The 16,021-nt window shown below is 54.9% G+C and overlaps 6 protein-coding genes across 6 annotated transcripts; 3 read left to right on the top strand and 3 right to left on the bottom strand.

Annotated features, from left to right (window-relative positions):
- Nucleotides 1–861: 861 nt before the first annotated feature.
- Nucleotides 862–2,513, top strand: CkaCkLH20_09479 (uncharacterized protein; the record flags this gene model as incomplete). The annotated part of the gene is made up of 3 exons (XM_038892194.1): nucleotides 862–1,262; nucleotides 1,320–1,707; nucleotides 2,322–2,513. 3 exons carry the CDS (start codon nucleotides 862–864, stop codon nucleotides 2,511–2,513), a joined length of 981 nt encoding a protein of 326 aa, XP_038742430.1.
- A 2,694-nt stretch (nucleotides 2,514–5,207) lies between these two features.
- CkaCkLH20_09478 (uncharacterized protein) lies at nucleotides 5,208–5,630 on the bottom strand (the record flags this gene model as incomplete). Its single annotated transcript, XM_038892193.1, has 1 exon — nucleotides 5,208–5,630. One exon carries the CDS (start codon nucleotides 5,628–5,630, stop codon nucleotides 5,208–5,210), a length of 423 nt encoding a protein of 140 aa, XP_038742429.1.
- A 1,089-nt stretch (nucleotides 5,631–6,719) lies between these two features.
- On the top strand, nucleotides 6,720–8,641 carry CkaCkLH20_09477 (uncharacterized protein; the record flags this gene model as incomplete). Its single annotated transcript, XM_038892192.1, has 3 exons — nucleotides 6,720–7,171; nucleotides 7,231–8,457; nucleotides 8,530–8,641. 3 exons carry the CDS (start codon nucleotides 6,720–6,722, stop codon nucleotides 8,639–8,641), a joined length of 1,791 nt encoding a protein of 596 aa, XP_038742428.1.
- A 549-nt stretch (nucleotides 8,642–9,190) lies between these two features.
- On the bottom strand, nucleotides 9,191–12,241 carry CkaCkLH20_09476 (metallo-beta-lactamase superfamily protein; the record flags this gene model as incomplete). Its single annotated transcript, XM_038892191.1, has 1 exon — nucleotides 9,191–12,241. The coding sequence occupies one exon, from the start codon at nucleotides 12,239–12,241 to the stop codon at nucleotides 9,191–9,193; it is 3,051 nt and encodes a 1,016-aa protein (XP_038742427.1).
- Nucleotides 12,242–12,944: 703 nt separating this feature from the next.
- On the bottom strand, nucleotides 12,945–13,199 carry CkaCkLH20_09475 (uncharacterized protein; the record flags this gene model as incomplete). The annotated part of the gene is made up of 1 exon (XM_038892190.1): nucleotides 12,945–13,199. One exon carries the CDS (start codon nucleotides 13,197–13,199, stop codon nucleotides 12,945–12,947), a length of 255 nt encoding a protein of 84 aa, XP_038742426.1.
- Nucleotides 13,200–14,769: 1,570 nt separating this feature from the next.
- Nucleotides 14,770–15,798, top strand: CkaCkLH20_09474 (uncharacterized protein; the record flags this gene model as incomplete). The annotated part of the gene is made up of 2 exons (XM_038892189.1): nucleotides 14,770–15,609; nucleotides 15,661–15,798. 2 exons carry the CDS (start codon nucleotides 14,770–14,772, stop codon nucleotides 15,796–15,798), a joined length of 978 nt encoding a protein of 325 aa, XP_038742425.1.
- Between the last annotated feature and the right edge of the window lie 223 nt (nucleotides 15,799–16,021).

Below are 16,021 nucleotides of genomic sequence, written 5' to 3'. Positions count from 1 at the left end.
CCCCCCCCCCCCCCCCCCCCCCCCCCCCCCCCCCCCCCCCCCCCCCCCCCCCCCCCCCCAATGGTAATTGTAATGTCGATATGATGAATCCAGCAGCGTGGTTAGAACGCCGCTGCTATGATGTGATGAATCATAGAACTGAGATCTTAGGTCAAACTGCTTCCACCACAGCATTCCTAACTACTACTAATATAAGTAGGTCTGATCATATCATGGTTGTCCTAACTGCCACATAAGTACCACGTTAATAATGATTCAGGTATTGTATGGTATAGTGTTTCATGTTATCGAAAGCCATCTAAGGCTTTGCATCGACGCGATCTCTTGCTTACTGATCTTGCATAGATTTCATGAGCTGATGCATCTGTGAGCTTTCATTTTCAACGAAAAATGTGTGCGTCTGGTCTCATTCAATTGATATCAAAGCAGGGGCCGGCCACACCATGCCGAAAGGAATGCAAAAGTCTCGGGAAATCTTACGTTACCTGCGAAGTGTCTCGCACGCGTGACGCGTATGGAATATCTACATCGCCAACTTACAAGGGATGGAGAAAGAAGAACTGGGGAAGGGGGAAACCATCAGTCTACGCAGCTCAAATGTCTACGTTCTTGGAAGTTTGATTGGCAATGACAAGATGAGCAAAGCATCATTTGTAGAACCAAATTTGATATTGCCAATAACGTAGAAACAAACGATGGGCCGTAATTATATTGCTGGTATGCTGCATCATTCGTTATGCTCCGGCATTCCTGACATGACTTGATGCCCCAACGCCACTTCTCTTGGTATATTCATTGAACAAGTATCCTACCTTTCGTAGGAATCTCTGGCGTTTTTTCGTGCAACATCAGTCCTTCGAGATGCTCGCCAAGAGGTCCATCCGGCTTGCTGCCTATGCAGCTTTTGCGCCATTGTGCGGAGGTTTCGGCGTGGCTTCGTCCAACGACGGCAATGTCATCGCCAACGCCCTTTTCAACGGTGCCGGGGTCACAGTTCTATCCGGATCGTCGTCCTTTACGGGGGGTGTCAACAGCTCCGGGGTGTTCACCGGCGGCCTCGGCGGCATCGGAAGCGGCGCCATCTTCACGTCCGGCAACGTCGCCGGAGCTCTCCCGGGTGGCAACGTCAACGTGAACAACTACGGGGGCAGTTCTATTTACTGCGGTTCGGGTGCACAGAATTCCGCGGTCCTCTCCGTGAACATCAATCTCAGCGTCGGATACGACGCCGTCCAACTCCAGTTCATCCTGGCATCGGCAGAGTATGTGAACTTTCCATGCCGGTGATGGAACTGGCGGCATGCTGACGCCCCTTCCAGTACGATTAATCCTGATCCCATCGGCATCTATCTGGACAGTCAACTTTACTCCGTAGATACCAGCGGCAACCTCATCACGGCGGCGTCTAGCTTCCTCGCGCAACCGATCGGAATCACGCCGCCGAACAGCGTCACGTCGTACAACATGTCGTCCCCTCCTCTCCTCTTGCCGATTTTCACGACCCCCGGAACACACACCATGGTGTTCGCCATTTGCGACGCAAGCAATGCAAATTTTGATTCCGCCCTCATGATCAGAGCTGCCGGCTGCGCGGGTAACGCCTGTGCTTCGCAGCTCAAGATTAACTATGTCACCGTAACCTCAATCGTTGCCGCCGGACAGGAGTACACGTCGACGGTCAAGGCTTCGGGGACTGTCTCGGGTACTGTTACTATTGGAGCGACAGCTACGACGACATCGACAACCAGTACTTCGTCCAGCTCTTCGTCCAGCTCTTCATCCAGCTCTTCTTCTAGTTCTTCATCCAGCTCTTTATCCAGCTCTTCTTCTAGTTCTTCTTCTAGTTCTTCATCCAGCTCTTCGTCCAGTACTTCTTCTAGCTCTTCATCTAGCTCGTCATCCAGTACTTCTTCACCCTCTTCTTCTAGCTCTTCATCCAGCTCTTCATCCAGCTCTTCGCCTACTTCTTCTCACACTTCTTCGCTCAGTTCTTCATCTGGTACTTCTTCCAGCACCTCCTCTAGCTCTTCTTCCAGCAGTACTTTGATCCCTTCCTCTAGCTCTTCTCTAAGTAGCACTTCCAGCTCTTCGTCTAGCGCTTTTAGTAGTATTTCTTCTTCCACCTCCTCCGTCACTTCTTCAAGCCTTCTTCCGAGCACTTCTTCAAGCATTTACTCAAATCCTTATACCAGCCCCCCTTTTACTTCCTCGAGTCTGTCGACAACTTCACCCTCGGCCACAACTCCTAGATATCTTAATACAACAACTTCCGTCACACCTATTACAACATCGGAACCGTCAAGTGTCGTCACAAATCAAAGCCCAACAAGTTCAATAACATTACCAAGTTCAACCCTATCAACTTCGGGCCTGCTGAGCCCATCAAGTTCACCTCTGGCTACAGCGTCCTCGTCAGTCACACGGAGTTCAACCTCCATGAGCGGCGAACTACCCCCGACCACCACATCGTCTCCCACGACATCCAGTACGCTCGCGCGATCATCATCAGCTAGTGCCTCAGACACAAGCTCTTCGAGATCTCTCACGACGAGCAGCCTTCCAGCCGGAACGTCTCTCACGCCATCTTCGATTCCCACCCTTCCCACGTCATCAGTTACGAGTCAAACCCCGATTTCTAGCCTATCAAGCGGTATACCGCGAAACGAAACATCGCCGGCTAGTTCACCGAGCGCTGTTCCGCCCACTCCCACGTCTACGACCTCTCTCAGCAGTCCACTCAGCTTTCCGAGTAACACAACACAGAGCATGCCCACCAGCCCTCCGACAAGTCTCCCAAGCACAGGACCGACTGATTCATCAAACGGTGTCCCAAGCAGCTCTGTCAATAGTCTGTCCGCCACTCTTCCCAGCATCTCTGTTAGTATCGGGACAAGTAGCTCCCAAGGTGCTAGTTCGCCGGGCTCAACATCGGGCCTGCTTCCTCCCACAAGTACGGCGCAAGCCTCAACCACGAGTCAAGCAGTCTCTCTGCCGACTGTGTTGTCTTCGTCTGCCACCGAAGGAATCTCCACCACCAGTCAGACGGAATCTTCGTCATCCCAGAGCTCTCAGGCTTTGGTCGGAGTTCCAGTTTTCTTAAGTGTGCTGCCTGGACCGGCGGCGCCTCCTGCTACGTCAGGGGCATGATGAACAAGTCGCGTCAGCTCGTTGGTTATCTTGGCTCTAGACCGAATCGTGGGGGCCATAAGATCAAGGACGGCTAACAAATGCAACGCGCCGCGCAATGCCATGCAGCCACTCTTTATTTTTCTTGCTCGCCATACTCAGCGAGTGACCAAGGACGGTAAGGGAGTCCCCGAGCCCCAGGTTGATATCTGGAGCTCGGAGCCTAAGTACATACAGACGCAGGGGAAAAGAAGGCCTACTGTACGTAGTAGGGGGAAAGGGTCACTGGAAGAGAGAGGGGTTGCTGTACAAGATTTGGCAGACATCAAACTGTACAGAAGACGGCCGTTTACATATGTGAAGTAGTCTTGCGTTCTCGAACCTGGGTCTTACCAGACGATCAAGATGGTGTCATCCTGGAAGCAGGCGCTACACTGCAGGACATCCCGCGGCATGATGTATGATATCCGGAAAGCCTCTGTGGCTGCTTCGGACAAGATACCGCCCAGCTCAGGTTCGTAACGATGCGAGCTAAGGTCCACGCATCAGATAAAACCAGCAAAGCGCAACACAGAAAGAGCCCAAGAACCAACTCTTGAACTTGTATGTTCCAAGTTCGAAGAGATCGTCGTCCAATTAGTGCAATCATTAAACCACCCCGAGGTCATATTCCAAATATCACGCGGTCGAGCATCCAAAAGTAAAGAATAAGACAGAAATGAAAAACAGTGACAGGCCTCCAAGACATGCCAGATTTGGCTCAAATCAAAAGGATCTCCTCGACTACCAAGTCGCTACGATTAGCAGCCAAGTCCAGCTTATCCATTATTTGCCCCTCCATCACACCGCCAACATAGCAAGGACTAATGAGTCGGTACGAAGAACGAGTCTTTGGGTCTCGGGAACACATGCAACTTCGGAGGACCACAGGGAGCCTACAGCCGAATAGCACAGCTACCACGTCGCCTTCCTGGATGGTCGTTAAACCTCTGCCAACATAACTCTGCGAGGTCGCAAAGATGCTTGTGAGTTCGTTGTCGGTGGCTTCCTGCGTGCGCAGTATGTATTCTTCCCGGGACCGGTCGAGCATCTCGGGATCTGTCGTCACGATTTCTTCGTATATATCTCATGTTGCCGAAGCCGGCTGTGGCCAGAAACTCATCATCATTGCTAGCTGTCTTCGGACCAACCCGGGAAAAGGCTTTCAGCTCGTGGATGAAACCGAGTTTGAGACGCAGTAGGCTTTTGCGCGCGGCCTCGCCTTCTTCGCCCGCTTGAACGATGTGAAGGCTGGTGTTGTCGAATATCATCGTCTGGAACAGAGCATCAAATGGGGATATGCCGGGTTGGGGGTGGTCCAGAAGCCATCGCTTGAATATTTCCGTGATTTTCTTACGACCCGTGCTCCCTCCAGCCAGAGGCACTGCTTTCTTGACGGTATCAAAGATCACACCTTTTGTGACAAGGACCTCTCGGGCCAAATCGACTCCTGGTATTGATATGGCCAACAGCGAGGGTGGTAGGTCTCGTCCGCTTGCCGCGTCGAAGTAACGCAGGTTACTGGCAGCAAAATATCGAACATCCATGCCGTTTATCCCGCGGAAGTCAGGTGTCCAGGAGGGCAGATTGATGTTCTCCCCGTTCTTGGGGTTCCACGGCCCTGCCATCAGCAGGATGGAGAGGTCGCGATTGTGGCGGATAATGCTTCTCGTGAATTCTTCATACACTTCCCAAGTCGTTTTCCACAAGTCTGGCATCGGCAGCTCATGCGATTCACAAACTCCTAACAGTGCAAAGATCTTGTCTCTCGGGTCGGTAGACTCGAGGCGTCTGGTAGGCTGCAACAAATTCGTGATGTTCTGAGCTTCTTCTGTCGTCATGCAAAACTGTGTGATGCCAAAGAAAGCTTGGAGAAGTTCCGTGATCCACCCGGTTTGCATTTGAAGTCCAGACCAACGTGACGGATTGGCTACGACCTGATCAAGTCGCCGGATGGTCTGCCAGTCGACGCTTCGCGGTCCACAGTGAACGTACGCAGCCTTTGCCAGCACGATTTCCTGGAACACCCACATACGTGTCCATTAAGGTCGTTGTAATAGCTCTGTTAAGGCCTGGGCTTCCGTTTTGTTTTGGACGATCCTCTGAACGATGTCGTCCTCCTTGAGAAGGGTTGTGCAGTCGTCCAACAGGGACATCGCCATTCCCGAAGAGGGAGATTCTTCCCCTAGCCAGATTGTTACGAGCGTAGCTCCGCCATATATCATATTCATTTGCGCGATCTGAACGCCCTTCTCGACCATGTCGTCTTGGTTGATGCAGATGCTGTCGACCCAGATGACAATGTCCTCGTCCTCTTTTCGGAGCCGTTGCAAAGAGAGACACAGATTCTTTCTTGCCATGAACGGTAACCCATTCACAGTAATGCACTCTGTGTCCGGGTCATTGCCCCAGGCGTAGGAAAGAGCAGCATACGGCCTCGATGTGTCGCAAAACTCAACCTCCAGTTTGGCAACGATTGGCGACCAAGTGGACTTCGAGCTTTCCACCCTTAGCAGACGGAATTCGCACTGGCTAATTGGTGAGGTTTCATAGACTAGCAGAAGTCAATATCCCCATCCGTAGAAAGTTTTGTGGATGCTATGACTATACCAGATTGTACGCCATCAATCAACGTTCGCTGCGCAATGGCAGCGCCTCGTTGAGTGACGAAACTAGGGGCTGCAGTTGTCCTCTCCACATGAATGCTTGAATGACAAACATGACTTTGCTCAAATGCCCGTCGACTATACCTAGCCAAGAACAGCTGCTGGTGACTTGGAGGGGAAAAGTGTGGATTGAGCCGGTGATCGTGGCACATATAGCGAACTAAGACCAAGCGCCTCTGAACTGAGTGCCCACGTCTGCCGGACGCAGCACAGTGATAAACGATACTCTTGTAATAGATACAACGACAGACGCTGTAAAGCTCGATGATGCAGTAGCACATATCGAATGCTTGTATTCCACCGAGCTTCCAGCCTCAGGATGGAAAATCTTGTTTTTTTAGTGTACTCGGGCCACGATGGTGCGCTTCGTAAGGCGTTCTGGAGGGCTGACCCGTCGTCAGGTGATGCGTTGTTGCCTGAATCCCAACGCAAATGGTTCCGCCAATGAGATACGGCTCATCGAATAGCTTCGTACTTGGCTCGCAGGCACACTAGATGTCGTACTCACCTAGGTAGCGCCAGAATTCACTAGACTGCTTTATCTCATGAAAGAAACAGAAATCCTCATTTTGACATTTACATGAATATACGACCCCTAGGGAAATACTCGAGACCACTCGTGAGAACGCCTGATTGGTTGAAGAAATGGAATATCGGTTGGGCAGGGTGACTCGCCTCACTTTCATTCACCACGCTTGCACGACCAACGAAGTGGTGGCTCAGGCGATTCATCTGCCGCACGTCATTGCTAAGCCACGGAATGTGCATTTCTGAAATATAAGCAAAGCTTGCTGTGACGAGGCGGTGTTTCTCAATCTCACCCTCTTCTTTCATCAATCCCAACGTTCATCTGGCCGTATCTCATCGACATCATCCTGAACCGTCGATATGGGCGACGCCGTTTCACTAGCAGCTAACATATCTGGGATCATCGGCCTAGGCGATGTCGTCTTCCGGAGAGGCAAGGAGCTGTACGAGCTCTGCAGCAGATGCAAAAATGCCCCGGCGTCGAAAGCCTCTCTCCTCGCAGAGGTATCGGCATCGACGTCGATAGTGGCACAGTCCCGCATCTTCCTCGACGAATATCATAATTCGACCCTATTTCAAGAATCCGGCAGCTCATTATCCGAAATCAGGACCATCCTGACTCTCTTGGGACAGGAATTCAACATACTATGCGACATCATGCGCGAGTCCCAAGCCTCTGCGCTTGACACCTGGTTTGGTCCGCTCACCAGGACCTTTCGATGGGCCGTTGCGGAGCAGACCGTCGCTCAATCCTGTGACCGTCTGCACCGGCTGACCTCTTCGATGATCGCCGCGTTGTCAGTACATGGGAGGTAAGAATCAAGTTCATGGTCACAAGAGTATATTGAGCGCCCCGCTGATACCAAGCAAGACGAAACGACATAGTTGTCAGCCGAGAGCTCAACATCACCAAGGTTGAGGTCATCAAGCTGGTTGAAGCAACTCACGACATTCAACTGGCGATGCAGTCTTTCGCCATTTCTCCGCCGCCGGGCAGACCACTGGGCACCGTCGCCCGAACTGCGCCAAAGAGATTTGGGAGGCAGACCCGCGCTGGAAAAAGGACATCATGCCGCAAGTCTGAACGCCTGCAAATGGTGAATTCGAGACTAGACCATCCCCGCGAGGACTTCCGTGTTACATACAAAGCGGGATGTGCCACAACCTACACGAAGCTACCGCATGATGCGTCCTTGGGCACAACCGAGATAATCGATGTCTTTGAACGCGAAGACAGTAGCATTGTATTTACCAACCCGGTCCAGCGCGATGTCTCAAGGTCTTTGATTCTCATGAGACAAGCGCTGGCAGACATGCTTGATCATGGAATGGCCACAGGAACCATCAGGATACCGAATCACAACACGCATTTCATCAGCGAAATCTTCGACGACGTCCTGGCGCAAGGCCTCCTTTCGTCAGCGGACAGACTTCAGGCAGAATCAGAACAGTATCGGAGTGCCGGCCTTCGATTGAGCGTCGGGCGTGGGTGTTTGCCGTTGTCAGAGGTCATGCCGATCACTTCTCCTTGGTTGATGGAGCACACCGCTATACCAAGAAAGAACCGAATATCACCGGGGCGAGCAACCAGCCAGCCGCCTAGTACGGTGACCGGTCTCAACTACTTCTTCGACTTCCAGAGCATCGGAAGAAAGTCTCCCCTGGGTCAATTGGACGTCCAGCTGGTTCAAGGCGGTTCTGGATGTTGGTCTGAACTCCTTGGCAGCGCGTTCGCTTTTGCTCCAAATCCCGAGTCGTCGCAACCCAAACTGAAGTTCTCGTTTCTCTCCCATCGGCTCATTGGCCAATCGGAGAAATGGGCTTCTATGCTGCCGGCCGTGTCTCTCATGAGAGTGGTCACTGGCGACGAGCCTCCCCGAGTGGTTTTGCAGTATATCAAACTGCGGACGAAAGAGGGGAACATCTTTCGGGAGATACCCGAAGGTTGGGACGAATTTGTGGGGCTCCGAATAAACCCGGCAGAACCACTCCCGAGCAATCACCCGGCTGTTGCGGTCTCGTCACTTTCGAAACAGCTCTCAGATCTGCCTCACGGTGTGGATGTTGTCATTGGCCACGTCGTGGACGATGTTATTAAGTGGGAAGGGGGCAATTCACCAGACAAGTCTGATGAGGATGAATATGTGTCTTCACTGATGTTTTTTATCAGCAGTCTGTATAGCATGAAGTTTCTCCTCGAGGTCCCTTCTCTTTCCCAGGGTTCTGTACTGTTACGTAAAAAACGGTACAAATTCATTACAACAGACGTTACAGTCACTTAGAAGCCTATCAAGAAACTTGGTACTATTTATAGCGAGATATCAAGAAGAGGCGAGAAACAAGGGTTGCTGTAATGTATTGAGCGGTATATTGCAATTGTGAAAGTTTCGAATGGCGGCTTCTCCGGAATTGTAGTCGAAATGTAACGTTGGCCAAGAACCCCTAGCTGGGGCGTCAAGATGTGTAACTAGGTGAAATCGTCCTGCCAAGGCCTTTTCCAGCCTGAAAAGAACAATAAAACATGCTGTCCAAAGGGTTAAGGTACCGTTCTACCTCAGAGTTCGAGATGCCGTCGGAGAGAGACGATGGATAGATGATAGTTCCCACAAGGGCGTCTGTACCCACGATGATTTATTCCTCCGAAAAAATACCTGGGACCGGAATTGGAATGATCTCTTGGGAAGATATCTGCAGATGGCCTTTCGGAAGAATAGAATTCACCCTAATACTTTTGGATCATGTCGGACGTATTAAACCTTTTCTCTGCCAATAATCTCGAGCTCAGGTCAAGTGAGTTGGGACAAAGTTTATTTCTGATCTATATCTTTTCTCTACTCCGCATTCAACTCAAAGTACCGACGGAGCGCAGGCAAGAACTTCTCAGCATGCCTGAATTCGCCCAGCTTAACACGCATCTGGTCGAAAGCCAGCAGCACGACCTGGTCGGCGCCGCTCTCCGTCTGCCTCTTGTCGACGATGGGCACCTTGGCGTAGCGCTGCGAGAAGTGGGTGAGCAGGATGCGGCGGGCGCCCATGCGGTAGCCGACGTCGAGGGCCTCGGACATGGTGGAGTGGTTCTTGGCGACGGCGTCGCCGCGCTTGTCGTCGTCGAAGGTGCTCTCGTGGATGAGCAGCGTGGCGCCCTTGCCGGCCTCGACGAGCTTATCGCTGGGCCGGCAGTCGCCCGAGTAGGCGATCTTCAGGCCCGAGGGCCACGCCAGGACGCCCGCGAAGGAGTCCTTGCAGTGCTTGACGGGGACCATGGCGAACGAGGCGAGGCCGGTGGTCTCGGCCATGTCCGGGTCGTGCTCCGCCAGCGGCTGACCTTTGAGGTCGCGGTCGCGGAATATAACGTGTCGAAAGGCAATATCCTCGATCCGTTCAAACTCGGCCAAATAGTACTTCATGTTCCGTGGGCACACGATGTAGAGTTTGGGCCGGGGCTGCATGTGCGCCGTCGCGTCGAACCATGCGCGGATGAGGCTCGCCGTGCCGAGGTGATGATCCGCGTGCATGTGGCTGATGAAGATGCATCGGAGGGATTGGAGGATACTGGTCAGCTCTTCACGGGGGTAAGCACGTCGTAGCTGGCCTATGGTGTTTTCGCCGCAGTCGAGCAGGTAGTTGCCGTACTGGGGCACGCGGATGAGCGTCGAGGAGACGTTGCGGTATTTGGAGGGCAAGGCCGAGCCGGTGCCCAGAGGAATAATCTCGGCATCTCTGTTGGGAATGTCTTGCTCGAGCTGCTCGATCTCGTCCAAGAACTGACGATCTTTGGTCGCTGCCTTAGCCTCGTCGGCCAGAGCCAGAACCTCCTCCTGCATCTCGGCAACCTCTGCGAAGGTTGGGAACGGTACGACGTCGTCGTTCTTGAGCACAAATTCGGGAGATAGCATGGCGGTCATGCCGCTGCGAGCAGCTTCGACGTTGGGACCAATGAAGGAGAGATCCCGAACTGTGTTGTCGAACTGGAGACGGGGGAAGCGGTCGGGATCGATACGTCGAAGCTTCGCCAGCAGGATGGCATATGAGCTCATTGACAGCATGTCGGGGGAAGCGTCTGGCGCCAAAACGATGTGCTTCACGTCGGGCCTCTCTTGCATGACCTTCTGGATACGCGCATCGTCCACCACAGAACTGCCAAGCAGCCAGTAGAACAAATGCACGTTCTCCATCAGAGTAGCATTGGTCCACTCCGGGCGTGCGAGGAAAGACTCCACGGCTGCCGTGCTTGGGATGTCGAGGACTGCGAAGCCGTTGGGTTTGATGTTCTCTCCCAGGACCATGTCAGGTGTGACCTGGACGCCGTCGGCGCCTTCGACGGTCTGACCGGCAGTCAACAGCTTGAATTTAGGAGGCTTGACGCCGTACTTTTTGGCCGCCACGGGGTTGAACTTGCCCCGACGACCGCGATTCTTGACAACGTAGCAGACAGACATGTCGGATCTCGAAGGCGGGGGCGGGAGTCGGTTTACCCTGGTAGCAGGCCAGGGGAACCTCACGAGCACGTCGATATTGGGGACTTCCCCCGCGTCGCCAGGGAGCGGGCCCTGATACTTGTGGAGGCTTCCGTCTTTCCGAACGAAAATGGTGGCCGGGAGCTCGACGTCGTGAAGCTTGATTTCGTGCAAGGTGTCCAAGCTCCAGTTGGAGTTGAACATGTCCTCGACCACGGCAGCCGTGGCCTGCTGGTTGATCTTGGCTTGATCTTTGGGAGCATCTGCAGGGGCGGGGCGAGCGGTCAGATTGTCATCCTCAGCAGACATGACCTCGTGGCTCCTCTTGCGCGACGTACCAGAGACTGTCGCGTCGGGCGGCCCATCAATGACAGGCATCTTCCAGACTTGTACGGCATCGTCCTCCCAGTCAGGCGTGGTAGGGTCGGGGTTCGCAGGCCGGGGGTCTTCAAACAGCTCGATGGGTCGAATCGGCATGCCCTTTCTGAAGACAAAGGACCTCGCCGCCGCGATGTTGTAGGCGATGTTTCGAGCGCCGTGTATCTCTATGCGGCCCGACCCTTTTTGCTGAATCTTGGCCTTACCGGTCTTTTCTCTCTCTTGGTTCTGCAGCTCGAACTCCCTCCGACTGCCGTCCAGAACATCGGCAACGGTCAGCATCATACCGACGATGCCGCCGGTGACTGCAGACTTTGTCTGGCCGGAGAGGAAGAAGTTTTCCAGCTTTGCCAGGGCATACTTGCGCTGGCCCAGAGTTCTCTGGGTTCCTTCGGAGAGGTGACCGAACAAGTATCGTCGGTGGTCGAAGTGGAGTATCAGGCTGCTGCCCGAGTCCGCCGTCGGCGTCGTGGCGACTTGGATGTAGTTCGTCATGGCTTCCCTGGATTTAGGGGTTGGTTGATACGATGTTGTCGGTATGGGCGGGCCACTCAGGAGGCTGAAGGCCTGCGTCCAGAAGCCGCCTCGTACGGCCTGGTTAGGGCCGTCTGAGATGAGAAAAGCAGTCTCTCCGGGGAAACTCTCGGGATCGCCTTCCAAGACGACGGTTCTGTAGTGGCTAGGGGACGGCGTCCCGACTTGCTTCAACCGGCTTAGGGCACTGTCGTCTGGTCGTTTGGTATCTCTGATCGTGTGAAGTCGGCTTTCATACGATCGTACTGGCCAGCTTGGTGATTTCGGATCCGGCCCCGGGTCTAGATCTTCTGCGAATAAGCGCTTCGCTTCCTCGGACGAGATAACCGTGACACCGGCCGGGGCGTTGCTCGATCGTTTAGGCTTGTCGAAGGCCTTCTTTGGCCGCCGTGATGGCTTCCGCTTGGGATCTTCCGCGGCTTGGTTGTGGAAAGGGCGGGACGTCAACGACACGGAGTTCAGTCGACAAGAAAGTGCTCGTCTCAGGCGCAGGGAGGCATGGCCAGAAGACATGGAGGTGGGAGAAGGAGAGTGGGGAGCGCGAGGCTCAAGGGGGGTAGAAGACAGAAACGGTGGATATCAACACATGAGAGAAGGGCAATTGCATTCGACGTCAAAGCTAACGACGGGCGGCTGTGGAACTAGGTGGCTGACATCGCGACGTCGGCGAATGACTCCCGCCGCTGCTTGACGCAAAAAAATAAAAAAAAACTTCCTGGCGGATCCTTGTCCAGAGATCCGATAAGCTCTTATCGCCTGCACGTGAGATATGCTGAGTCATCACTCAATATGGCATAGGTATTGGAATGTTCATTAATTTGATTTCATCTGCCTTTTCCAAATCCCACCCATTCTTGCGCCGAACACCAATTTCAAACCGATATCCTACTCTGTCATTGGTATTTCCTTGGCGATCTACTCCTGCCTGGCCCTCGGACTCGGCCAGACAGGAAATAGACAGCACTTCCTCAACGAGATGTGAACTCCCCGCCAAATCCGTCATTTTCCAGCCCAGCAATTTCGTCCTTCAACTTCACCCTCAGACCTCACATCAAACCCCAAACTTCCGCGCACCCGAAGTGTACTGCTGATTCCGACTGACCACAACAGCCACCATCTCCCTCGCAGACTGAAGCCGAGCCCGCGACCCCTCGTCCACGCATGGCCGGGAGGGAATCGTCGCCATCGTGACTAACTGCGCCGCCGTTCGGGGGAGTCATAACGCCTGACCCTGCCAGCCCAGCGACGCTTTTGATGACGCCGCAGTTGTGCTCTTGACGCTCTTGGTTGACGTCGTCACGGATCTCTGACTGCTGGCCGGGCCGAGGGGCTGTTGCATGTACCCCAGCTCCGCGTCGGTCGAGGCGCTGCTGCGTTGCGGGAAGTGGCTGCGGACCGAGGCGGCGCCGGGGAGGGTAGCGACGCCGCCGATGAGGAGGAGGGCCGAGGAGGAGGATCTGATTGCGCTCATTGTGGTGGTGTTTGGAGTGTGAGTGAAGAGTGCTTTCAAGTGGAGGTTTCTCTTGCACTCGATCTGACCAAGGGCGTCGAGACCAAGCATACTTATACTCGTGCCGGATTGTTGAGATCGGATTCGCTGCGTGCTCACCGTACAACATCCTCACCAGCTCTCCCTCGACCACGCCGTTCCTGGAAAAAGTGGCCACACGGAGACATTCCAACGGCAGCGCAGCAGTCCCTGCATGGCGAAACAAGACCAATGACGGCCCGCGCAGGCGGCTCCCATCAGGCCACGCACCGTGTCGACGGGAATGGCGGGGGTGGAGCGGTATGGGCGAAGCTGAGAATGCGCATTGGAAGAATGCTGTCTCGAAGTCGCCCCCACGCCATTTTCACCATCTTGATATCGGAGCTGCGGACACGGGAGAACGTTGGTGTCTCGCGACGCGCATCCCAACTGGCCCGATGCTGTTTAAGAAACACGCCAACGATGCTCGAGAAACATACCACGAGTGTCTCGCATACCGCCAGTTAGCAGTCCACCCACCCGCCGGCTGTTGAGACATGTTCATCTCGCGGCCCAACCCCAACAACGCGGGCGCGGTCCGCCAGTGGTCATGTTCCACGACCTCGAACTCAGAATCATGCGTCGAGGATTCTTTGCGGTGAAGACGATGTGCCATTGGTCCAAAATGGATATCGGAATCTCGATCTGCAGATGCCCGTCGATCTCGTAACATCTCGTAACTGGTATTGCACCATTGAACATGCGTTTTCCCCTTGATATGGCGATATGTTGCATTGCATGGGGCGGCAGATGCTGATAGTGTATCTGCTATCGCTTGTCCTGAACTTCGCGTTCGTAGGTCATGCCGCCAAAAGGGGACATTGTGGAAGTGCTCTGTGTAATACTTGACCTCAGTGGCCGTATCAAATATGAAGAAGCATCACGATTGTCCACCTCGGATATTCCCAATCAACATCGCCCTTAACCCTTATCTAATCGGCCCAATCCATCCCGCATCCCCCACCACGCCTCCACATGGGCCAAACCTCCACATCACCACGACCCCTCCGCCCCGACCTCCCTCCCGTCCCGTCACCAGCGCCCTTCCGAGTTCCGAATTCCATCCCCCGAGCGCCCCGGCTCACGGAACGAATGACCTATGGCCAATTTGTCACCCAGTACCACCCGAAGAAGACCAAATCTCAAATCCTCGCAAGTCGGAACGCCGTCTCTTTGTAGTCCGGGGTCTAGTGCGGTTCCTAGATCCGGAAATCACAAAAACGAACCCCAAATTCGGCCCGCCAAGTCAATTGCATCATGGAATACATGCAACCCTGCACCCTCCATTTTACCCCTCTACCCCTCCACATAGGCAATCCCTCCCCCTCCCACCTCCGACTCCACCGTCCGAAGCAAGCTCCCCCGTCTACGGCAAAGCTATCAACCACAGAGGTGACAGCAACCGGTACACTCTCCCGTGAAGAAAGTGGGCATCCTCAAATCCCCATCCCGCAAATTGACTCGCGCCCCGTTTCGCGCCGCGATATATAACACCATACCCTCCCGTCACACAATGCTCACCTCCCGCACCCTCCACCGCCTCACGATCCGTCCACCACCACCAGCAACCTCACTCCTCCACCACAGACCCTTCAAGATGTCAGCCCAACAATCCAAAACCTTCGAAGGCGGCTCCTCCGCCACCCACAACCCCCACCCGGACTTCAAATCCGTCGAGTCCACCCGTCCCCCCTTCGACGCCTCCCTGAACGTCCGCTACACCCAGACCATCGCCCCGGACTGGCAATACGGCTCCGGCGCCAACACCTTACAGTCCCCCTCGGCGTCCTCCGCGGCACACCTCTCCATCGACCCCCACGAGCCCGGCCGCCCCGCCGGCTTCAACTACAAACTCCTCATCTCGGGGATCGTCCCGCGCCCCATCGCCTTCCTCTCCACCCGCTCCGCCGACGGGTCCGTCACCAACCTCGCCCCCTTCAGCTACTTCAACATGGTCAACCACGACCCGCCCCTCTTCGTCGTCGGCTTCGCCGCCTCCCTCGACAAGCCCAAGGACTCGCTGCGGTGTCTGCTGGAGAGCAAGGAGTGCGTGATCAACATCATCTCGGAAGGCTTCCTGGAGGCCGCGAATGCGACGAGCGTGAACGCGCCTTACGGCAAGAGCGAGTGGGAGGTCAGCGGGCTCACGCCGGTCTACGACTGTAAGCACGTCAAGGCGGCTAGAGTAAAAGAGGCGGTGTTTAGTATCGAGGGCACGCTGGACACGTTCAAGGAGTACGAGTCGCGGGCGACGCCGGGGAAGAAGAGCGGCGTGGTGGCGACGATTGAGGGGAGGAATTTCTGGGTGAGGGAGGATGCTGTGAATGAGCAGAGGAATATCATCGATCCCGCGGTAAGTGACGCCAAGATGAGGAGGCAGGATGAAGATGCTAACGTGTCACAGGTGCTTCGCCCGATTAGCAGGCTCGGCGGCATCACGTACGGCCGCGTGACCGAGGTGCTCGAGATCCCGAGGGCGGACTGGGAGAAGAACATTGGCGGCGAGGAGGGGTACGAGAAGATCAAGAACGGGAAGCAGTAGACGCGGCGTGACGGCACGGAACATAGACGAAGAGCATAGACAGAAGCACATGCGGCGTCCCGTCGTGGACATCCGGCGGATATATAGAACTCGAGACGGAAATACACGGACACGGTATATGGGGGGGGGGGGGGGGGGGGGGGGGGGGGGGGGGGGGGGGGGGGGGGGGGGGGGGGGGGGGGGGGGGGGGGGGGGGGGGGGGGGGGGGGGGGGGGGGGGGGGG

Source organism: Colletotrichum karsti (genome assembly GCF_011947395.1).
Source record: "Colletotrichum karsti strain CkLH20 chromosome Unknown Scaffold34, whole genome shotgun sequence".
NCBI lineage: Eukaryota > Fungi > Ascomycota > Sordariomycetes > Glomerellales > Glomerellaceae > Colletotrichum > Colletotrichum karsti.
The sequence above is the reverse complement of the archived record's forward strand: the minus strand, read 5'-3'. Positions and strand labels throughout refer to the sequence as shown.